The 25753-nt window shown below is 41.2% G+C and overlaps 1 protein-coding gene across 2 annotated transcripts in view; it reads left to right on the plus strand.

Moving 5' to 3' along the window:
• Positions 1–5832, plus strand: part of LOC127442062 (macrophage mannose receptor 1-like) — an 82910-nt gene extending 77078 nt beyond the window's left edge. For both annotated transcript variants that reach the window (XM_051699782.1, XM_051699772.1), the window contains exons 5-6: positions 591–948; positions 4037–5832. In XM_051699782.1, coding sequence (XP_051555742.1) covers positions 591–946 — 356 coding nt within the window. In that variant the 3' untranslated portion in view covers positions 947–948; positions 4037–5832. The remainder of the gene's footprint in view (positions 1–590; positions 949–4036) is intronic.
• The last annotated feature ends 19921 nt before the right edge of the window (positions 5833–25753 follow it).

The following is a 25753-nucleotide window of genomic DNA, read 5'->3' on the forward strand; positions in this document are numbered from 1 at the left end:
CACCATTTCTAGTCATTCTATTTGCACAGTTACACCAGTGTCAAACTCATTAACATCACTTTGTTCATTCTTAAAGAAGTACAAACACCTTTTGTGTGTATGGTGACTAGATTCATAACTTTGGACTGCTACCTGCACCGCAACATCGTGTCCTGTGTGTGATACCTGTGCCTTGTCTATGGGATTTTTCCTATTTTTGATCATCTCCTGAGTAAAAACTGTAGCCAGTTATCAGTTAGAAAAGCAGACTAGCAGACTATCCCAGAACAGTCTGATAGTCTGTGCCAAGTTAGGTGGATGTAGCTTGAAAGCTCTGGCAGGAGTTTGTTTGAGAAATTTTGGTCTCAATTTGTGATTTAAAAAAAAAAAAAAGAAAAAAGAAAAAACATAGTTTGTAGAATAACAGTGTGTTTGGCTTGCTCTACAAAAATGTCTAAATGTAACTTAGATTTTTCAAGCTACAAATGTGGTTCAGACAGTTCTGACTTAGTGTGCTATATCTTTTCTAATGAAGTCAATGGAAATCTATATTTCAGCATGTTGTTTTTAATCTGTTGTTTGATGTTGTTAATGGTCTGTTTTGTGTCCAGATCAACTGGTTTTGATTAAACAGAATCTGATCTGGAATGAAGCTCTGAGATACTGCAGAGAGAATCATGTGGATCTGGTGTCAGTTGATTCTCAGCAGATTCAGCATCATGTGATGAATGTGGCTAGAAATGCCTCAACTACAGCTGTGTGGATGGGACTCCGTCGCTCATGCATTATGGGTCTGTGGTTCTGGGTGAATGGAGAGATCTTGTGCTATCAGAACTGGGCTGCAGGTAACGGCACTGGACAGGAAGACTGCAGTGGAGGACTAGCTGGAGCAGTTCAGTCTGGAGGAGATCAGACCTGGATCAGCCGTCCTCAGACTCAACAACTCAACTTCATCTGCACCAACTGAAGGTACTATTATTTTATTATTATTATTTTCTTAATAGATATGATGCTGTCCATGAATACAGTATGCAGTGGCTCCCTATCTGTCACTCACCCGACGTTGTGTCAATGTAGTGACACTAGGGGTCACTCTTGGGAGCCCGAGACACCTGTGGTCTTTGATAAAAGGCCAATGAAAATTGGCGAGTGGTATTTGCATGCCACTCCCCCGGACATACGGGTATAAAAAGGAGCTGGTATGCAATCACTCATTCAGATTTTCTCTTCGGAGATGATCGGTCATGCTCATTGAGCTGAATTTCTACTGTTCATTCACCTCTGCTGGATCTGACGGCACATTTCAGTGGCTTCTCCCTCCTCTGCACTGGTGCACTGCAGATAACGCCCCTGGGTGCTTCGGCAGAAAAAAGAGAGTATATTTTCTGAAAGAGTTTATTTCTCTAAAAGAGTATATTTCTCTAAAAGAGCAGCACACATGGAACGTCTTTTTAAAGACGTGTCTTTTTAAAGATGCCTTTCTGATTGTGTGTTATTCCTGGTTGCGGTCGTTATCTCTCAACTTCGGATGATCATGATCGCTGTCTTTCGTGTCTGGGCGCGACCCACACGGAAGCAGCGTTCGTGGATGGTTCATGTTCTCACTGCGAGAACATGACCATGACCATGACCATGGCAACATTGCGGTCGTGGCTTGCTTTCGTAAGAGCCAGCGGCTCCCCGCCTCGGTCCTTCTACCTACGGGTTTGAGGCCAGCACGGCTAGCACTGGGGTCGATTTGGGGATCCCAGTGGGATTGCCTCCACCGGGTATCCCCCCGCGGACCTCCCATTTCCCAGCATGCTCGTCTGCCCCAGTCGGGCTTCCAGATGAGTCTGGCCTCTTGTTCGGAGCCTGCAAAGATGATGAGCTCTGAAGCGCAGCATCAGAGAGCGGACTTGTCCAGTCGGACGCAGAAGCCTCAGCTGGGCTCCCCACTTCGGGGACGATTGCCCAGTCACAGGCTGATGCAGAGATGATGTACATGCTTTCCCAGGCGGCCACGAGTGTCAGGCTACAGTGGAACCCTCTGCTCTCTCCTGAACCCTTGCAGCTCGATGATTGATTCCTGGGCTCGCGCAGCCACGCCCCGCTCCAGTGCCTTTCTTCCCGGAAGTGCACAAGGAGCTGAGATAAATCTTGGGGGGCACCTTTTACTGCCCGGTCCCGATTCCTCAGTTCCCCCGCACTCACTACCCTCGATTGCGGGGCGGCCAGGGGCTATACAGCGATTCCCCCGGTGGATAAGGTGCTTGCGGTGCACCTATGCCCGCAGAGCGCCGCCACCTGGCGCGGACGCCCAAAGCTCCCGTCCTAGCCCTGTAGGTTCACGTCGTCCCTGACGGCTAAAGCCTACAGCGCTGCTGGACAAGCCACCTCTGCCCTGCACGCCATGGCTCTCCTGCAGGTCCACCAAGCCAAGGCGCTAAAAGAACTGCATGAGGGTAGTTCCGCCCCAGATCCGATGCAGGAACTGCACTCGTTGACCGACCTCGCTCTCCGAGTGACGAAGGTCACGTCGTGGTCTCTCGGGCGGACGATGTCCACATTAGTGGTCCAGGAACGCCACCTTTGGCTCAACCTGGTTGAGATGGGTGAGGCCGACAAGACACGGTTCCTTGCTGCCCTCATTTCCCAGGCTGGCCTATTCGGTGACACCATCGAGGACTTTGCCCAGCAATTCTCGACGGTGAAGCAGCAGACAGAGGCTATCCGGCATATCCTGCCTCGGCGCGGCTCAAGATCCTGCACCCCGTCTGCTCGTCGCCAAGGGCGTCCCCCTGCGGTGACTACACCGGCTCCGCCGCAGCCCACCCCTTCGGCCCGGCCCCGGCGTGGAGCCCACCGTAGGAAGCAGACGCCACCCATCTCACAGTCAGCCGCTAAGAACCCACAGAGGTCGTCAAAGCACCCCTGAGACGGGCGACCCAGGGTCGAAGAAACCCACTCATCTGGAGCTGGTAAGAAGACCACTCCATCGCCCAGTGGAGGGCCGGGTGGAGAATCTTTTGTTGCCTTTTTGTTTGATTTTGCCACATGCCCAAGTGGCTGCGGTACCCAACAGTTCAGCAAAAGAGCGGTTTCCTTCTTCCCTGGGTCACATACCCAGTGTGCACGGTCATCATCACGACTGCCGTCCACGGGTTTTTCCTTGCAGGATTGCCGCTCCAGTATAATAACATAAATGGAGCTATGGGAATTATGTTGTGACTAAACAAAATCCAAAATAAATCAAAACTGTGTTATATTTTAGCATCTTCAAAGTAGTCAGCCTTTGCCTAGAATTTGCAGACATGTACTCTTGACATTTTCTCAACAACTTTTTGAGGTATCACCCTGAGATGCTTTTTAAACAGTATTGAAGGAGTTCCCATCTATGTTGGGCACTTATTGGCTGCTTTTCTTTATTATTTGGTCCAAGTCATCAATTTCAAAAAAAAAATTTTTTTATTACATTTTAATTTTATAATGAAATAAATTAATATGGTGGCACAATTATATTTTTGTCTACAAAACTAATTTCAAACATTTAAGCATACGCCTTCAGATCAAAAGATTTTTAAGATCATGAGAAACATTTCAGTCAAGTGACCCCAAACCTTTGAATGGTAGTGTGTGTGTGTGTGTATATATATATATATATATATATATATATATATATATATATATATATATATATCATATACACACAGTATATATTTGAGAATCTATTGGGTATCTACATAAATTATTTGCGATACCCAAGATTTTTTTTTTTAATAAATATTGTTGTGTTCACAGTGTTTGTAAAGCTCAACCATTCAAACATGTTACCTATTTTCTCTCTAATTTATGGGAAATGTATATTTATTACAATAATTCCAACAAGCCAACATTTCATCCCAAACTAACCAGCCCCTACTGACTGAAAGTTTAATTTAGATTAAATCTGTTACATTTTCTGAATGTTCAGCACCTCCTTTCACTGACACTTTGTTAAAAAAATATTTGCTCTTATGTTTCATAGATTTAAAAAATAAAATAATTTTTTTTCTGTATTTTTATGCTCTTCATGAAGACTGAATCAAGATCTTCATCTTTGACCTGGCATGAGTAGAGCTACAATTTCATCATGTTACATATTTCATTTAAATTAAAAATTAAAATAAAATTTCATTTTTATGTAAATCAATGTGAAATCTATCACTTCAACATGATGCTAATTTTCTCTGTGGGTTGTTCTGTGCTGTTGTCCTGAGATGAATCATGTGTTAATGTGAATGTCAGTTCTCATGATTCAGAAACACTCAAGATGTATTCAAACATTTACACTAATTTACTTACCTTTACTGCTCTTTATTTTATTTTGTGGTCTGACATGTAGTATCAGTAGTTTTATTGTATTTAAAAATATTTGACAGGCTGTTTCTCAATGCTCTTGTGGACTTGTTTGACGTCATCACCCACCTCCAAAAAAGAAAAAAAGAAAATAGTTAAAAGTTGTTTAATCTACATATGACAGCACATAAGGATTGTCACGATACCATAAATCATATCTTACGATATTATACCAGCTAAACTATCACGATACCACACGATAGTGTGTTAATTCTTAACACAGTTTGTCATAGTGCTTCTTATAAACTAGCCATTTAATTCCACTTGTTGCTCCGGAAATGGTGGAAATAACTGATGGATGAACTGGGAGAAGGCTCAAATGGACTAACTTGTTACCTAATACATTCTTAGTTTGATGTAAATATAAAATAAAAATAAAATCTTCACTGCATCAAAACAGCCAGTTCAAGCGGCAATGACTTTAAACTTTTATTCCATTATTTCTGTGGTTGTTTGAATGTTGGCAACATAAAAATAAAGATATTGTACCTTTGAAAAGACTGTTTTGAGCAGCTGTTTCATTATTACAACCGCTTCAGCCCCTCTCTCTTGGTAAACAGCAGCGTGAGTGTAGATTATACACACACCGGTTTGACCGCACACCTCAGGGATGTAATCAAACTGTGACCAAACCGATCTGGGCTGATCGTAGAGACCATTGGCACCGATGCTTACGATGCTTTTAATAAATGCAGCCCTGATCATAAGTGGGAAGTTTCTGCCACCATGCATTTGTAATAAATCTAGAGACATGGTAAATCTGTAAATGTTAAGATAAAGAATTTAGCTTAAATGAAGTGGCACTAAACTGTGTGTATTCTGCAGAGGCAGTGGGTTGTGTCCAAAGGTGTTTAATAAGGTTGCTGGTGTTTCCCCCTTTGGCTTGAAATCTCTGTCGACATTCCCGGTCTCATCAGCCAAAACCCAAAATAATTTCAAGTCTCGCTACGTGAATTGTGTTGTGTAAAAAGCTTCTCACTCTCCACAGTTTTATTTACATCCATATTATCCATTAGGAGACACGGCCGCCAAATTAACACGTTCAGATGTGTGTGTTTGAAGCATGAGAAAACCACACTTTGAGAAATAAACAATACCATATTAGGGGCAAATTCTAAACAGCATTTTGCGCTCTTAAAGGGCACTGTGTGAAGAGGACGCCACTCAAAAAGTCTATATTTGTAATATTATTGCAGAAATAGGTCTGATTTAAATGAAGGTTTTAGCGAAAATAATATTTACTACTGCACATACAACATAACTTACGGTACTACCGTATTAACAGTACTACCACTTAGAAATACGGCATCGGCAGTATTTTGAAGCTTTACAGCACATCTCAAAACTCGCACAGATCTCTTTAGTGTCCTCATGTCTTCTGTGTTTGTTCTTTAAACGTAGTTAGGCAAGACTGATTTTCACAAGAACACAAGAATGAGAACGCATCCTTAGCATTGAGAAACACCCAGAATGTAAGTGATTCTTGAGTTGTAAACATTTTACATATTTTAATTTAGCTTCTGTTGGATGACTTTTTTCATGATCCTTGTATATTTTCCAAAGACAATAAAGCTTTTAAAAATGTCAGTTCAGATAGTGTCATGTTTGTGATATTGGCATGTCATCACAACTGCAATAATAGTACTACAGGGATGCACAGGTATGTACAAAAATCCTAATTGTCGATTATTACCCTTGATATTGTAATCGTGATTATTAATGTCGATTAAAAGATTTAATGACTGTGTCATCATTTTGTTTGAGCACATGGCTAATGATGGCTTTGTAAAAAGGGGTACAAAACCAAACTATTTGTTCCTATGTCGGATTCCAATAGAATGGCCCCTTGAAAGTCTCTGCATTGTTCTGTCTTTTCTGAGCGCCGAAGTAAAGCAATTATTGTTAATTTACACTTTACAAATTGATTCCATTATTCATTTTATGTGACTCCAATTTTATATTAATCTGACTCCAATTTAAGTTGACTTCTGATTTAGATTACAGCTCTAATTAATTTCTGATAATTCTTTTAATTTGATCTTTTTAAGTTATTGTTTACTCTGAATCATCTTAACTTTCATTATCCTTTCATTCGGGTCCCGATTGTCGCTTAGAGACATATACCGGCCGATTAGTTACATAGATCTCTCGGACACAAAATTGCCAGTCCGTTCATAGTCAGAGGTTGTAGGGTTTACTAATATCATCTGATTCGGCCACCTACTGCTTGCTCATAACCAGATGATAGTTTTATTTAGTCATGTTTCATACAACTTGCTAAGACGGTGATAAGCAGTGACTGGTAGTCTTATGTGGTTTTCTCATATTCATAAGCTCCAGTAATGATCATTATCCCGGACATAAGTTTGCGCTAACAAAAGGCATCCCTCGAATCTACCGGTGATAAATGATTTCGGATGAATACAGAATAAATCAAAAAGTAACAATTTATTTGCTAGGTAAGATTTAAAACGTAAGTTACAAAATCAATCAAAGCCAATTTCACACATGATCAGAATAAATAAACATTTCTAAAAATAAAAGACAAGTCAAAGAAACATACATGACAAAACTACATGCAATGGCAAAGCATGGGAGATCTGGCTTACAGATTCCCTGAGCTTCTTGCCAACCCTCCTTAAATACCAAACAATTCTATTGTTATTTCAGATGTGTTTGTTTGATGTTATTCAGGATTTGGTTTACAGTTTAGGAGGTTGTAAGTAGACCTTCGAAACTTGATTGAGTAGGTCGTTTGATGTATACAGAGAATGCACCTAATCTGATGGTTCCCGTGAGGGATCTGGGAGGAGTCGTGCCTCTGATAGACTACAGTATTTAAATAAGTTCTTAAATCTTACTTGTGATTTGACTTTGCTGAAAGGGAATGAGACCGTTTTACCAGTTGCACTGAGACCTCTTGAATGATACCAAATATGTATGATCAGAAAACCTTTTACATTACAAAATAAGATAAATCGGGGGAAAATGGACGCCATGCAAGGAGCAGACGTGTGAGCGACGAGCTCTGCGCACTTTGCTGAATTTTTGATTATTCTCATGTTATAATCTGGTGAAATTTGATACACCCAGTTACACATTTGTCCTTTGTTGCAAAACATGGCAAACAAGTCAAAATCCTTGGGCTCTGGAGATATTAAAAGACACTTACTTGTTCAGGATGAAAGCCCCGACAGGCCTACAGACCGGGGACTCGATTTGGATGGCGCGGCAAGAGAGGAGATCACAAATTTGTGAGGCAAAATTGAGCAATCCAATGGCAAAGTTGTCGTGGGGACTCCTGGGCGTTCATGGACCTTTTGAGTTTAGAGAGATTGACGCCGGTTGGCGCTGTCGTGCGTGGGGTTAATGCGCACGTTTTTCTTTTTTCTGTTTGTTTTGTTCCAGGGGATGTTCGGGGTTTGATCGTTTCACTAATGGGGAATGTGGTCTTCATAATTTTGTTTTTCACACACAATTTTTTATTTTTATTATATCAATATGTCAAATGTTAATATGAGTGTACTATCTCTCTCCACATGGAATGTGAATGGGTTGGGGCACCCCATAAAAAGAAGGAAGGTTATAACTTTTCTTAAATGTAAGAAATATGATATAGTGTTTCTTCAAGAAACACATCTCTCCCCGCAGAAAGTTGAAAAATTTGGGAAGATATGGGGTGGACATGTTTTCTTTAGTGTTGGCTCAAGTAAGAGTAGGGGAGTCATTATATTGATTAATAAACATTTACAATTCAAATGTCTCAAACAGACTAAAGATAAATTAGGAAGAGTAATTATTGTTTTAACTGAAATTCAAGGGCAAAGTCTGATTTTGGCTAATATTTACGCACCTAACGTTGATGATCAGGGCTTTTTTATAGATCTTGAAGGGATGTTGCAAACCGCTGGCACCCCCCATGATATAATATTGGGAGGAGACTTTAATCTTTTGATGGATTCAGTCCTTGATCATAGTGAAGCAAAAGTGTGTAAACCTCCTAGAGCAACATTGATGCTTCACAGGATGTGTAAAAATCTTGGTCTTTCGGATATTTGGAGACTTTTGAACCCATCCGGTAGGGACTATACATTTTTTTCATCAGTCCATAAGATTTATTCTAGAATAGATTTTTTTTTTTTGATATCCAAATCCCTTATTTCATCTGTTGTTGATTGCTCAATTGGAAACATTTTAGTCTCATGCCCTGGTGAGTTTAGAGGTGATGCCACATATAGAGAAAAAGAAATCATATAGTTGGCGCCTTAATGTGTCCCTTTTACAAAATCCTGATTTCCAACAAATGTTAAAGACTGAAATCAATGTTTATATGGAGACCAACTGGTCCTCAGTATCCTCTGTGGGCGTGGCTTGGGAGGCACTTAAGGCGGTTCTTAGGGGTCGGATCATACAGTATGCCTCATTCATTAAAAAAATCCAAAGCACGAGAACTCGTGGAGTTGGAAGAGAATATTAAAAGTGCAGAGGCAGAGCTGAAGTGCTGAATGTTGTCTGATGGCCTCAGAGAATTGACCCAATTGAAATATAGATATAATACTATTTTGTCGCGGAAAGTGGAGTTTTGGTTCATCAGGGCAAGACAGTCATATTTTGAGTCGGGTGACAAAGCAGGGAAGCTTCTGGCTAGATATATAAAACAGAGAGAGTCTTTTTCTACCATTCCCTCAGTGAAATCTGCTGGTGGTGAAATATTTACCTCAGCCATTGATATTAATAATGCCTTTAAAGAATTCTATATTGATCTTTATAGTTCCACGTCTTCATCTACTGATGAAGATATTAGAAACTTTGTGGAACCAATAGATCTTCCTAAACTGACAACTGAGCAAAAAAACTCTTGATTCTTTTTTTTTTTATTTTTTATTTTTTTATTTTTTTTATGCTTTATTGATTCAATGCCACAAGAACAAGAGGTATTACATATCCACATAATCAAATTAACATTAGCTGCCAGAGAGAGAGAAAAAATAAATAAAGGAAGAAAATTACATAAATTTCAATGCTTTCAGAGCATTACATGTTTTCAGTGCTTTTTTGTTTTTTGTTTGTTCCAAGAGATTTACATATAATTTAAAGTCATTTATAAAATGTGCAAAATTTGGTTTACATTGAGCCCACTTCTTTTTATGTATATGGAATTTTCCTAACAAAATAAACAAATGTATAATATGTGTATAAAAATTTTATTTTTCTGTATAAAAAAGTACATCAAATATACAAATTTCTATCATACACTCCATTTTTCTTTTAATATAAAATTCCAAATCCTTCCAAAATAATCTTGAGTAAAGACAATGAAAAAAAGATGCAAAATAGTTTCTTTTTCTTGACCACAAAAATCACAGGAATACGAAATACATTCCAAAACATGCTTAGCAGGATAAATTCTATGAAGTATTTTGTAAGACACTTCCTTAACTTTGTTATTAATACAAAACTTATTTGGCAGTTTCCATGCTTTAACCCAAGAGATATTACCGAATAAAGAAGACCAAAAAAATCTTGCTGCCGGTAAGGACACAGAACAAAGAGCATTCCTTATAATCTTATTGCTGCACTGTTGTTTTAAAACATCAGCATTTTCAATTAAAATGTTTCCACAAAGATTAACCATGCTGATTTCTTCTGAGATACAGTTTTTCAAAAGTAACATCACACTCTTTGGATATTGGAACAATAGCAAATTCTCTTGGTTTAACTGGTAATTGAAATTTCTGAAGAAATTCAGTATATGACAACAAGTACCCATGGGAATTAACTAACTGTCTTACTAAAAGAATACCTTCCTTGAACCAAGTATGATAGAATAAAGATTTGTTTTTAAATAATATGTCCTTGTTACTCCATATGAAATAGTTGTGGGGTGAAAAATTGTGCTTATACACCAATTTCCATGCTAACAGGGCTTGTCTATGAAAACCGGCCAATTTAACAGGAATTTTGTCAACAGAAAAATTACATTTCAACAAAAAGTCTATGCCTCCAAGAGTATTAAATATATAATTAGGAAATGTATTCCAAGGACTTTCTCTGTTCTTCATAAACTCTATCAACCATTTAATTTTAAAAGTGTCATTGAAAGTATTATAATCTAAGACCTCCAGTCCCCCTTGCTCTTTAGGATTACAAATTACCTCCTTTTTTAAATAATGTGGTTTTTTCCTCCAAATAAAGTTATAAAGAATCAACTCTCTTGATTCTGAGATAACCTTGGAGGAGCTTAACGAGGTAATTAAGTCCCTACCTACTGGCAAGGCTCCGGGGCCAGATGGTTTTGCCGCAGAATTTTTTAGATCCTATGCTACAGAATTGGCCCCACTTTTGTTAGAGGTTTATACGGAATCATTAAAGAATGGAAAGCTTCCTCCAACCATGACACAAGCCCGGATCAGTCTGATTCTTAAAAAGGACAAAGATCCAAGCAAGTGTAAAAGGTACCGTCCAATCTCCCTGATCCAACTAGATGTAAAAATATTGTCAAAAATTTTGGCTAACTGATTACACATTATCACACATTATACATTTTGCACATATACAGTGAAATTCTTCTTTTTCACATATCCCAGCTAGGCTGGGGTCAGAGTGCAGGGTCAGCCATGATATGGTGCCCCTGGAGCAGATAGGGTCAAGGGCCTTGCTCAAGGGCCCAACAGTGGCATCTTGGCAGTGCTGGGGCTTGAACTCCTGACCTTCTGATCAGTAACCCAGAGCCTTAACAGCTGAGCTACCACTGCCCCGGCGGCAGTTTTGATTAAGTAAGGGTATGACATCTCTTATACATATAGATCAGGTGGGATTTATTCGGGGCCACAGCTCTTCTGATAACATCAGGCGTCTCATCAATATCATGTGGTCAGTGGCGAATGATCAATCCCCGGTCGCTGCCATCTCACTTGATGCTGAAAAGGCGTTTGATTGGTAGAATGGGATTATCTTTTTAAGATTTTGGAAATGTATGGCTTTGGGAGTACATTTATTGGTTGGATTAAGTTACTTTATAAACACCCTGTAGCAGCAGTACAAACAAATGGATTAATTTCAGATTATTTTACTCTGGATAGGGGCACTTGACAGGGTTGCCCTCTTTCCCCATTATTGTTCTGTCTTGCCCTGGAACCATTAGCAGCTGCGATAAGAAAGGAGGTGACAGCGGGAGGTGCGGCGCATAAGCTTCTGCTTTATGCAGATGACATTTTATTATTTGTCTATGAACCTACTAGATCTATGCCTTGCCTCCACAGAATTATTCATTCCTTTTCCAAGTTCTCAGGATACAAAGTCAATTGGTCTAAATCCGAAGCTTTGGCGCTGACAGCATACTGCCCAGAAATGGCTTTCCAGCTGGGCGCTTTCCAGTGGCCCAAATAGGGCATTAAGTATTTGGGGATTTTATTCCCAGCAAATTTGTCTGATTTAGTTAGAGTTAATTTTGACCCTTTAATACAAAGGTTTTCGAGCGATGTCAGCAGGTGGGATTCATTACATTTATCGATGATTGGGAAGGTTAATGTTATTAAAATGAATTGTATTCCAAAATTCAACTACCTGCTTCAGTCTCTCCCTGTAGATGTCCCCCTCTCTTATTTCAAGCAATTTGATAGCATAGCGAAGTTCTTTATTTGGAATGGTAAGTGCCCCAGGTTAAATTTCAATAAGTTACATAGGCCAATTGACAGAGGAGGGCTAGGCCTACCCAAGATTTTGATTTATTATTATGCATTCGGTCTTAGACATTTGGCTCATTGGTCTCTTCCACCTGAGAGGGCCCCTCCCTGGTTTTGTATTGAAAAGGAAGTTCTTGCCCCTATCTCGCCACTGCATAGCCTTTCGATTAAACTAGCCGGAGAGGTTAAGTCGCATCCCGTTATTTTGCATTTGCACTCGATATGGACAAAAGTGTCCAGAGTGTTTAATTCTGATATTTATTTAAATGTTGCCTCGAGCATATGGCAGAACCCTAAACTATGTATTAATAAGTCCCCTTTTTGTTGGTCAGATTGGATTGTGAGGGGGGTTAGTGCACTTGGTGACCTATATGAGGGTGGAGTATTGAGATCTTTCGAAAATTTGGTTCAACATTTTGGCATTCCCAGATCTCAGTTTTATAAGTATTTACAGCTTCGCCACCTACTCTGCACTATTTTTGGGAGTGGCACGCACCCCCCCTAAAGCGGCAGGTGCTTTGGGAGAGGTGATTGCTGCTTTTGGAAAAGGCCATGAAGCATCAGTGTATTACTCCCTACTAATTTAGAGTCTGGGGGATGAAGCCTTGACTTCTCTCAAGAGAGTATGGGAAAAAGATTTGAATTTGGTATTGGAGGATGGAGTGTGGACTAAGATTCTTAAAAATGTTAAGTCTGTATCTAGAGATGCAAGTCTTATGCAATTTAAGATTTTACATAGATTTTATTGGACCCCCTCTAGATTATATAGGCTTGGTCTTAAAGACACACCCACTTGCTGGCGATGCCAGTCAGAAGTTGGAGACACTACCCATGTCTTTTGGGGGTGTGTTAAGATCCAGGAGTTTTGGTTGAGGGTTCAGAGGTATTTGTGCGACGTTTTGAACACTCAGGTTTTGCTTTGTCCCAGACTCTGTATTTTGGGTGATGGAGCGGTCATGCATTTAGGGGACAATCATATTAAAAATTGGGTTCTGACCAGTCTCATGATTGGCAGGCAAGTAATTTTAAGGGGCTGGAAGTCAAGTGGAGCACCCTCTTTTTCGGAGTGGTGTGTGGAAATGGGGAGGGTAGCTGCATTTGAAGAGGTGGTAAGTAGAAGGCTGGGGTTGAGGGACTTATTTGCTAAAAAATGGGGCAAATATTTAGTTTTTTGGGGGGAATCTCGGGGAGGGGATGTGGAGAGTGTAGTTTAATCATGTATGTTTATTATTTTCTTTATTTTATGTAAGTGTATGTATGTGTATCTGTGTATGTATGTATATGTATGTGTGTGTGTATATGTGTGTATATATTTATTTTATTTTTTTGGATTGTGTGTGTTTTATGTGGGACCACAGGGGTGTTCGTTAGGGGTCAGGGTGGGATTGTATTGTGGGGTTTAAATGTAAATTGTTGATTCATTATATATGTGTTGAGTTTTTTCATTGTCATATGCACATGAATCAATAAAAATGTTAATTACAAACAAAATAAGATAAATCATAACTTAGTTATTGGTGTCCATAAGTGACCTGAGTTTAGAGAGAGAGCAGATGTGAGTAAGATTTGCGAGAACAGGCCTAAAGTGTTAGATTTGTGTTATATGGTACTTAAAAAGTAGGGAGTGTTGTCTTTAGGTGGAGATGCTCATCTGTGTGAGAGTTTTTTGACGTTGGTTCTCACAGAGCTTTTTAGGTGTAGACATTCCGGTGCCAGCCTTACAGTTTCATTGCCTTGTGCTCAATTGTTTGTCATTGTGTTTGTCTTGCCATGTGCTTCCAGACTCCGCCTCTTCATTCCCTCATCACTCTCCCTAGTTTAGTCCTTGTTAATGTTAATTAGTTCCACCTTCTCCTCATGTGTCTTGCTGCCTATATACTGTGCCTTCTTCCCTCATGTCTCTGCCAGATTGTTTTGTACTATTGTGTATGTACTACCTGTGAGTTGCCTTGTTTTGTTCCAGTTATCCAGTCAGTCCTGTCTTGATTTCATTTAAGTTTTATTGGTTTTATCCCATGTGAGAGTTTTTATTAGCTTTTTATGTTCTTTTTAATAAAAGCCCTTACAATTGCCTTTTGCATTTGGGTCCTTCCTCAACAAACTGTGACATAGTGTAGAAGATTCCAATAATAAGGAAGGAAGCAGGAAGCGGGGTGGCAGTCCAGGTAAGTCAACATTTAATGACGTTGTGGCAGCGGGGGTGTGGTCAAGCGTCCATCCAGAGAGAGAGAGAAAGCGGTAAGGGCACATGCACCTGAGCTAGACTATGTTTAACACCTGTTTCTAATTCCAGTGAGCATGGGGAGAGCAGCATATAAGCAGCCATGCCACCAGCAGAGAGAGAGAGTCTGGCACAAGGAAGGCCACGGTGCTCCTGAAGCTGTTGCATTCATTCTGTTGTATTTGTTAAGCTGATGTGTTTAAGTAACTACGTGCCTGTGAAGCTGATGAGTTTGTGAAGTTGAAAAGCACTGAAGTGGCCGATTAAGAGTCTTACCTGAGCCTGGAAAAACCCACTTCTCTATGTTCTCCTTCCCTTCTGCTGTGAAGTTTGTTACATGTGTTTCTTTGGACTTTTCAGTCTAACCCATGGCACTATATCTTCAGCTGCACAAATAACATAGATGTTGCACTTTTCAGTGGTCTCTCACACACAACGTCACTGGTCTGTGCAGCCTTTTCAAGCCCGTCTCTGTCATCGCTGTAATGAGAAACAGGTGTTTAGTGTTAACAATCACCAGGTGATGGCCCTTACCGCTTCCTCTCTCCCCAGTGACAGACACACGACCACGTCCCGCTCCACACATAGCAATCTGGCCATGCTTGGACCCAGCGAAGGCAAGATGAGCATCTTCCTTTTCCCATTTCCCAGCCAGCCAAGTTCCAGCAACCAGCAATTGGTCCGGCTCAGCCAGCTCTATTCCCTTTGTGAAGAAGAGGGTGATGTTAGAGATTTCGTCTGTGAATTCCTTGTTGCGGCGAACGAGCTGGATCTCAGGGAGGCTGAGCTTAAGGACATTTTTAACATTTGCGTGGGGTTTCTTTCTTTTTGGAAGTTTGTGTATTATGTTCACCACCATAAGGAGTGGATAACTCCTGAATATGGGCAGCCTTTCTCCATAAACACCCATACTCTCTCAATTAGTCAGAGCCCCAGTCCTCCGATGACCCGTAAATGGAGGAGGAAGAATGGTGCTGCCTTGGTCTGCCCAGCTAAATGCCAGGAGGCTGCAACCATTCCTGCTGACTGACAGGAGGTGGAAGAGCCTGCTGCTAACTGCCAGGAGGTGGCGGCTGTTCCCGCAGCAGTGCTTATGACCTTCCGGATGAGGAAAAGGGCCCCTACTCCACAGTTGCTGCCAGCATTCACAGCCACGGAGGCCGTTCCCCAGTCTCTGCCAGTGCTTTTGGCAATGGAGGCCATTTCCCAGCCTCTACCAACATTCACAGCCATGGTGGCTGTTTCCCAGTCGCTACCAGTGCTCCCGGCCAAGGAGGCCATTTCCCAGTCCCTGCCAGCGCTCACGGCCATGGAGGCCCACCACTGGAAAATACATTCCAAGAGAGTGATAAAGAACCTTTGCCCTGGAAACCCAAAAAAAGCTATGATACTCTTTATTCTGGACAATAACCCATTTTCTAGGCTCCAAATTAGTCATGAGACATCCTCTCTGATCAGTATTCTGCAAACAGCAGATAAAAAAGAACTCCTTTTTTTCATTCATTTAGTAACACATGAACACTTAAAAAATTAGATATTTCCTGTATCACATGACTATCGTCATTGTTCAAGACACAGAGATTGAACAAACTGGATCTGAACTGTTGAACTTTTCTTTAGGAGGACAAACTAATTCTCATAACTTCAAATGTACAAATGAACTTTTCAATACAAGTGTATCTCAGGACATCTCATCTTAATCCAGGAACATTTCACACAGAGTCACAGTACTTTGCTGAGTTAACCCTCAAAATGTACACAATACCTAGCTTTGCTAGGTAATTCTGAAAATGACTTCATGACCTGTGTCACTTTTATAACTGACAAATGAATGATTTATAGCCTGATGTACCTTTTAAAATATGTGTAGTGATTTGTAATCACTTATAACTTACAAATCGATAATTACAATCTTTAATCTTGTGTTATTCATATCATTTTTACTAAGAATGGTAACTATTCAGGATAAAACACCTCATGTTTACTATCGTTGGAATTCTTTCTGCATTTCAGGGATGTTTATTTTAATTAATTTTTGATACATTCAGTTGCATCCAAGATATAAAATGTATGGTTAAAACATGTATTATTTTGAGCGAGAATTTCTAAAAATCCTTTACACAAAGATTTGTAAATCAAGTTTGAAAAGGACAGAAAAGTTGACCATGTGACTCTGAAAAGCTGCCTTTGATGGGGATGGAGTGGTCTTCTTACCAGCTCCAGACGAGTGGGTTTGTTCGACACTGGGTCGCCCATCTCAGGAGAGCTTTGACGAACTCCGTGGGTTCTTAGCGGCCGACTGTGAGACAGGTGGTGTCTGCTTCCTGTGGTGGGCTCCATGCCAGGGCTGGGCCAAAGGGGCAGGCTGCAGTGGAGCCGATGCAGTCACCGCAGGGGGACGCCCTTGGTGATGAACAGACGGGGTGCGGGATCTTGAGCCGCGCCGGGACAGGATATGCCGGATAGCCTCCATCTGCTGCTTCACTGTCGAGAACTGCTGGGCAAAGTCCTCGACGGTGTCGCTGAATAGGCCAGCCTGGGAAATGGGGGTAGCAAGGAACCGTGTCTTGTCAGCCTCACCCATCTCGACTAGGTTGAGCCAAAGATGGCGCTCCTGGACCACTAATGTGGACATCGTCCGCCGGAGAGCGAGGTCGGTCCCTCTGAGAGTGAGGTCGGTTGCCGAGCGCAGTTCCTGCATTAGATCTGGGGCGGAACTACCCTTGTGCAGTTCTTTTAGCGCCTTGGCTTGGTGGATCTGTAAGAGAGCTATGGCGTGCAGGGCAGGGGCGGTTTGTCCAGCAACGCTGTAGGCTTTAGCCGTCAGGGGGGACATGAACCTACAGGGCTTGGACGGGAGCTTTGGGCGTCCGCGCCAGGTGGCGGCGCTCTGCGGGCATAGGTGCACCGCAAGCGCCTTATCCACCGGGGGAATCGCTGTATAGCCCCTGGCCGCCCCGCCATCGAGGGTAGTGAGGGCGGGGGAACTGAGGAATTGGGACCGGGCAGCAAAAGGTGCCACCCAAGATTTCGTCAGCTCCTCGTGCACTTCCGGGAAGAAAGGCACTGGAGCGGGGCATGGCTGCTTTGAGTGGCGCCGCGAGCCCAGGAACCAATCACCGAGCCGCGAGGGTTCAGGGGAGAGCGGAGGGTTCCACTCTAGCCCGATGCTCGCGGCCGCCCGGGAAAGCATGTCCTTCATCTCTGCATCAGCCTGTGACTGGGCAATCGTCCCCGAAGGGGGGAGCCCAGCTGAGGCTTCTGTGTCCGACTGGACAAGTCCGCTCTCCGATGCTGCGCTCGAGAGCTCATTATCTTCGCGGGCTCCGAAAAAGAGGACTCTCGTGAGACGAGCCGCAGACTCATCCGGAAGCCCGACTGGGGCAGATGAGCGTGTTGGGGAATGGGAGGTCCGCGGGGAATACCCGACGGAGGTGATCCCATTGGGGTCCCCAAATCGCCCCCAGTGCTAGCTGCGCTGGCCTCAAACCCGTAGATAAAAGGACCGAGGCGGGGAGCTGCTGGGGTGGCTTGCTTTCTTATGAAAGCAAGCCACGACCACAACGTTGCCATGGTCATTGCCATGGTTGCCATGGTCATGTTCTCGCAGTGAGAACGCCCAGGGGCGTTGCTGGGGTGGCTTGCTATCTTATGAAAGCAAGCCACGACCACAACATTGCCATGGTCATTGCCATGGTTGCCATGGTCATGTTCTCGCAGTGAGAACGCCCAGGGGATGACTGTTCGGCTCCGAAGAGAAAATCTGAATGAGTGGTTGCATATCAGCTCCTTTTATACCCATATGTCCGGGGGAGTGGCATGCAAATACCACTCGCCAATTTTCATTGGCCTTTTATCAAAGACCAGAGGTGTCTCGGGCTTCCAAGAGTGAACCCTAGTGTCACTACATCGACACACCATCGAGTGAGTGACAGATAGGGAATCATAGTTATCGTGATAGAAAAAAATAAATGCCGTTCCACGAATTACAAAGTTTTGCCCAAAACCTTTGGTCAGATCTACAGCCTTCATCTAAATTGACTATATCATGAAGATTGTTGACTGATTTGGAAATTTCAAGAAGTCTAGATATAAAGGAACGACCCTGTGGGATGATCCTGATGGCAAAATTGAGGTGGCTTAAGAGAAAAAGCAACTCTTGTTTGGTGACTGGTGAAGTGAGCATGAAGGCTTGGATGAAGTCTCTAATGCAGTTTAATTTATCTGTAGGTAAGGAAGCTTGCATATTAATAGAATCTAAAGTAATGCCTAAGAATTCTAGATTGTGAGATGGGCCTAGGGTTTTCTCCTCTGAGAATGGAAGTTTAGTAAACGTTTCTTTAAGAGGGAGTATAGAGTGATTAGGCTGAGAATGTGGATAATCTACTACTAGGAAGTCGTCAAGCAAATGGAGTACGAACGGCAATTTGCAATTGTTGGAGAGGATCCAACACAATGCTTCATATAAGGAGTTGAAGATTTGCGAGCTACTTTTGCATCCAAAGGTAAGTCTTTGTCATGTGTATTGTGTTGATTCATGTCTTTTATTTTGAAAGTCTAGTTCCTGGTTCATGTCATGTGTTCCTGTTTCCCTTGTCATGTGATTTCTGTTTTCCCTCCATGTTCTTGTGTCATATTTTCATTGGGTGATTGTTTAATTAGCTTGTTATGAGTTCTGTTTGTTCATTGGTTTATGTTCTCCCATGTCTTGTATTTAAGCCCTCATGTTTGCATTGTCTGGTTGTCAAGTATTGAATGTGATGGGATGTGTTTGGTACGCTGTAGTCAAGTCAAGCCATAGTCAAGTCAAGTCAAGTCAAGTCAAGTCTAGTCTACTTTAGTCCATGTTCATGTTTTGTTTTGTAGTCAGGGTTATTGGTTCACGTTTGTAAATAAACTGCACTTGGGTTCTTCATCTTCACGTCTTCGTCATTGCCATCATTGTCAGCAGTTCCAGCATACGTTACAGTCTTACAGCGAAATACATCTTGTTCCACCACCTGATGCCAAATAGGTGCCACTGAGATAGGTAAAGAGGCATGATTTTAAAAGAGGCATGATTTTATGTCGGCTTTACTTATCCACATGCCTCTGCCGGCTGTTTAGATGAATTTAATAGCTTAGTCAATGGTTGCGTAGTATAGAGAAAAAGGTTCGGAAGGGATCAAGCTGTCGATGCTATTGACAGCGCGAGTGGAGTGGGGAGCAGAGAGGCCTATAATTAAACATTTTTCCTCATTGCTACACCAATAGGATTTTTTATTTTTTATTTAGAAGTTTATTTGACAGGGACAATGGACAGTCGATGACTGACCCAGAATTAGCTACAGAGCTAAATTTCATCTTTAGTCCCTGAGCAGAAAAAATAAATGACAAAAGCATTGTTAAAACATTAGTCAATAGACAACAGACAAAACATAACACCCAAAATAAAAATCCAGTACTAATAACAATAATAAATAATGTTACATGATTAAATACATGAGCTACTAAATTAAAAATTGCTCAAAATTATGATTACAAATTACCGGATTACAAATTATTCAATGTTCGCAAATTTGGCTTGTCTTTAACCATACTTTCAGATGTAACTTAAATTGTGCAAGTTTAGGACATTGTCTTATGTTAGTTGGTAACGTATTCCAAATATTGACAGCTCTTATAGAGAAAGCTGAACGACCAAAGTCTGAGGCTCTGTATTGCACTTCACAATCTCCTCTTCAGGAGGCTCTAGTTTGTCTTATGTTTTCCAAGTGCAATGACACAAATTCTTTTAAAGGTGGTGGAGCAAGTTTGTTAATAATTTTGTACATTAGGCAACAAATATAACAATTTACAAAATTAACAAAATTAAAAAAATTATACTACGTAATTATATGATTGATACAAAACACACTGAAAGGAGGGTCGTTGAAGAGGCTGATCATGTAACATTTATCTGATTCCTTGGCTAATAAACCATCAACGATTTCAGGCTCTTTGATAGTGGATTTAGTAGGGAGAGACATTAGACCAGCAAGAAACCCTTTCATCAAACTGATAAAAAATAATACACAAAACACAGATTGGGGTTATTTTTTAAAAGGCTTTTTTGAGCTCTCTTGTGTTGATGGGAGCAGAGGGCATAACCTTTATTTTTTCTTGAAGAAATTGCTTCGACGAGGGCACACACTCTTTGGGTGACTGTCGCCACAATAGCTGCAAACATGAATGAACTTACAGTTAACGGTTACACACATTTTTGTTGTAGTGGAATCACAGGAGGGTAAAAGCTGCTGGTTTCACCTCCTGAGAACGTTTATCATCGCTTTTCTTGAAAGCAGGAGCAGACGAGGTGGATACTGATTTAGGACACAATGAAGAGGTGTGAGAGAACGATTCGCATAGGAATCAAGAAAGAGTTCGGTGACCAGTGAAGTGTTGGCTGTTGAGAGCTAAATCAACGACCGACCAGTCCAGTCTTTGATTGAAGCATTGGATATACATGGCAGCTTTGGCAGAAAAATATTTATTATATTCATAAAATAAGGTGCCGCCATAAGACATGGCTAAATCAGATATAATAGCGAGGTAAGTATCCAGCTCTTCCATTCTGTCTGGTTTAATTTCACATATAATGTCTCTATACATTCCAAATGCGATATTAAATTCAGCAATGGTGAGGCTCTTCTTGCAGAAAAAATATCAAGTAAATATAAACACTTGATTTAAGACAATTAATAAATGCTTTTCAAAGGAAATATAAAATAAACACCTCTCAATCAAAACAATTACAAATTGTGAGCAAGAAATACAAGTTGGTCAACTCTCTCTGGTTTCAGTGCTGATCTACGGCATGTGACAATGTGCCCACTTGTGCTGAAAGCCTGCTCTGATTGGGCACTTGTTGTTGGGATGCAAAGATATTTTTGTGGTCTCACCATCAACCTCAACTGTCTGTAGATAGATGTTAATCTCCATTTCAATTGGCTCTCAGTCTGATTGAGGGACAGCTTGGCACTGGCGTGATGCAATGTTGAAGAAGCTACTCAAACTCTTCTTCTGCTTCTTAGCGGGAATCCCTGACCCTTCAGCAGCTTCAGCTGGTGGCATTGAGACTACCTCTGCAGACCGTGCCTGCTCAGGTGCTACACTCTCCATCTCTGAAGCAGCTTTGACCTTAATGTAGTCCAATCTCTCTGCTTTTATGTTTTAAAGTGAGGATCGAGAAGGGAAGCCATGTCTAGCAGTTCCTGGGTGGATTGGTCAGCATATTTGTATTCAAATACTCAATAATTCTCAACTTGATGTCCTTGGCGTGTTGGGTCTCATCATCCTTTGGCTTAAGAACCTGCAAATTAAAAAGATGAAGCACAGGCTTCAAGTTTAAAGAGCTTAAGTACTGTTCACCAGACAAGGCACCTGTAAACTCCAAAAGAGGGCTCAATGCTTTGTTCACAGATTCAAGAACATCCATGTCCTGCCATGTTGGAGCTAAATGTCTGGTCTTTTTATCAGTTTGGAGGACTTTTGTTAGAGCTTTCTCCTACTCTATGCCCCTTTCAATCCTTTCCTGCTGAGAGCCCCATCTGGTTGGAGTCACAATTATGAGCTTATGAGCAGGCAAGCCTAGCTATACCTGAGCTATGGCCAGTTCACCTCTTTTCCTAGTATTTGAGAAGGTAGTCACAACTCTTTTGCAGACTACAACTGCGTGGTCAACTTGAGGCACCTTTACACCTCTCTCTATTTAGATATAAACTGCTGAATGACAATGTAAATTATCAAAGTAAATTCAGAAACACAAAGAAGCCTATGAGGTGTTCTAATGTATCTGTAGCATTATAGCTTGTCAGAAATAATTTGTTATTACGATTATTTCTTTTTATCTACTTAATTTATTAAAATTTAGCAAAAATGTTGCCTAGCGAGGATGAAATTCTCCCTTTTGAGTGGCAACACATAAGGATGTTGTTGGAAACAGCATAACCTAAAAAAAGATTATTTCCTGTGCGTCTTCTTTACAACGGACCGAAGAAAACAATGCTGCTTCATCAAGGCCATTTTCTCGCCATAAAAAAAGATTATTTCCTGTGCGTCTTCTTTACAACGGACCGAAGAAAACAATGCTGCTTCATCAAGGCCATTTTCTCGCCATGAGATGCAATCCCCCGTTGAACCAGTCCTTTGGCCTCCGAATGGAGGTCTGTGAGCTTGGAACTATTGGGGATTTCAGCTCTGAGCTTGAGAAGATGGATTTTAGATGGACACCAGACTCTTTCTTGTGTTTCCCACCCTCCGAGCGAAAGCACCACTTCTCACCTGTCAGACATGCTCGTGAAAGCTGCCGTTCAGCCCATCTCGATGGACATTTTCTGGTGAATCTGCACGTGAAAAACGACATGCTTCACAGACTGCTGCCTTAGAAAATGCTGGATAAGAGGATTCGTTGTTGGATGTTACAAAGTAAGGATTGGCCCCTTTTTCCCTATCATCTCTTTCTGTGTCATTCTGAGAGGATGCACATGAATGAGGGAGTTTGCTGTCCTGTTCGGAGCGATGTCCTGCAGCTGATGAGCTCCTGCATGGACCGATGCCGCGGCCTGGGGACCGAAGAGGCCAAAATTAGAGCAGATTTACAAACTGAGTGATGGCCAGTTGACACACGGAATGCTTTGTCGGTGCTACTATTTTCTTGGGGTTTTCATGTTTGGAGCATGGTGTCTGGGTCCTGACTCATCGGTCTAGTTCGGTTTTGTTACTGGGTTGGGATCCAGACACTCATGCTCCATTTGAGCGCATGGCTCCAGGTTCAGTTCTCTTGCCATGCGCTCTTCTGTTTTGTCATTGTGTTTAGTGTGAGCACATGCTATCTGTCAGGATTGTTTGCCATGTGCTCTCATGTCTCACGTATAGGCCCCGCCCCCTTGTTACCTTGTTATTATTTCATTTGACTCACCTGCCTTCCCTCGTTATCCTCTTTATTTCCTTCCCTATTTAACCTCCCTGTGTTCTCTGTCCTGTGCCAGTTTGTTGTGGATATTTCCCTGCCAAGGTTGTTTGTCAGTCTGTTCCTGTTTGAAGTCTGTTCCTGTTTATTCCTGTTTTGTGGCATGGGGCCACATGGATTTTGAGGCTTCCCTCTCCAGTCCAGCTTGAAGCGCTTCCCTTAAGCTTTGTGCTATCACCTCTCCTGTGTGGTCTTCAGGAAAGTAGGAAGTCTGCAGGCATCTACTGCACAATTTCCAGTCTATGATGTAATGGCTCACATACGATTGCGTAGTTCGGCTCGTCCACAGATCATTTGTTGTTTCTAAGTATAAAACATTGCAAATCTCCTCTTCAATTTTCCCTTGACATTCTCTGTACAATTGCGGCAACTCAAGTGTTGAGCTGATAAAGTGCTTGCGGCTTGGCATCAGATATCTTGGATCGAGTGTTTTGATCAAATCTCGAAAGCCCTTATTTTCTACTATGTAAACTGGTGCCATGTCTTTACAGATATGCATTGTAATGGCCTGTGTTATTTCTCTCCATCTCCTTGAGCTATTCTCATACGGAGTGCCTCTGGTAAAAGGTTCAGACAAACTAGAATCTAAGGTGATTCTTTTGTTTTGCTTTTAGCACTGGAGGCTTTCATAATATTGTTTTTTTATGCTTGACTTTGAGGTGGTAAAAGAGGTTGTTTGTATTGCTACCACTAATTATTATGGTCGCACGATACATTTTGAAGATCACATATTTCTGCTTTTGTAAACCCAAACCATGTCCACACCACAGATGTCGCACCTCTTTTAATGACAAGTTCCTGTTCCTGTGCCAGATTCATTTGTGGGTCCTCCTGTTATGTGTGTTTATCTTTCTACATATTTCTGCCTCTCACTCAGTCTCACGTGCAGGTTCAGCGCTGCGCTCTGTAAGCTTATGCCCACTGGGATATTTGCATATCGCAATAGACATGATATAGAAAAATCTTTATCGACAGACACTTTATACTGTATTGTTGCCACATATATATCATCATACAGCCCTACAGTATACTCAACGTGAACAACGAAAGGGAACGTCTCAGTTATGTATGGTAACCCCGGTTCCCTAAGTAAGGAATTAGACACTGCGTAGCTGGCCATAGTCACTAGTTGCTGCACAGGCTCATGCCTCTTGCTGAAAATCTGAGTGATGATGCTAGAGTAAGTGCTTATAAGGAGCCCATGACGTAGTTCCTTCTTTGGTGTCGCTTTAGTTCCATCAGCCAATACATTGGCATGATTGTATAAGGACTTCAGTGTGTCCACTTGTGTGTTTCCAATGCGTCTGAGCTGATGCAGCGTCTCGTTCCCTACTTAGAGAACTAGGGTTACATATGTAACCGAGACGATTTTGTGACTGATTTAGTGCAATGCATGGGACCTACCCCTAATGTCCAGTGCAGGTTGCTAGGAGGTTGTGACTTTTAGTTTGAAGTTCTTATTTCTTGTTTTGTGTCTTTTCTTTTTCCCTTCCTGATTGTTCTCCAGCTGTGTCTTGTTCCCTCATTAGTTCCTGTGTATTTATAGCCCTCATATCCCCACTGTTTTTGTCTAGCATTCTTTGCTGTACTTGGTTCTTTTGGTGAATTCTAAGTCTTGTTTAATTGAGTTTTACGTTTTGCTCACATTCATTACATTTTTCTAATAAAAACTCTGCACAGGGATTCACAATTTTCATTACATTTAGCCATATTTTGACTATTGCTTTAAATATTGATTAAACTTTGTTATTCTTGTTTATAAAACTTGATTATTTCATTTATTTTCTGATTCTACATGCATCAAACAGTCAAGTAAAAAGCAAATAAAACAAATATTGGTTGCAGCAAAATCAGAAAGAATCACAGTTGAAACAACATTACAAACATGGCACTGAAGTGACATCTGAAGTGACACTACAAGCATCATAAAAAAGAAAAGTCACCCAACAGAAGCCATTTTTCATGACACAACAACTAAAAAATCAGTGACATTCTGTCAAATTGTTTAAAAAAAAAATACTATATATTATTGCTTATGTGCGTACTGAAACTAAATGATAGGCCCAAAAACTGCAATAAAACAATGCAGCAAAGCTATATCAAACAAGTGTAAATGTAAATTCAGTTCTGTTCATTCAGAAAGACTAAATGCATGATTTATCTCAGGACTACAATAGCACAGATTCACTCACAGGGACAATTGACATGAATTGAAAAAAATCTGAAAGTTTTTACATTGATTTACATGAAAAATAAGTTTTATATGAAAATTGATGAAATTGTAACTCCACTGACAACATGTGAGATGATGATGATCTTGTTTCAGTCTTCACGAAGAACATAAAGATAAAGAGAAATCAGTTTAAAAAAATAATCAATGAAACATGAGAGTACATGTGACAATTTCCACAAATGGGGTACAAAACATGGACTGGAACTCTTACTTTTTCATCAAATAGTCAGTGAAGTGAGGTGTTTAACATTCAGAAAATACTGATCATC

This window comes from Myxocyprinus asiaticus, chromosome 1, assembly GCF_019703515.2.
Source record: "Myxocyprinus asiaticus isolate MX2 ecotype Aquarium Trade chromosome 1, UBuf_Myxa_2, whole genome shotgun sequence".
Lineage (NCBI taxonomy): Eukaryota > Metazoa > Chordata > Actinopteri > Cypriniformes > Catostomidae > Myxocyprinus > Myxocyprinus asiaticus.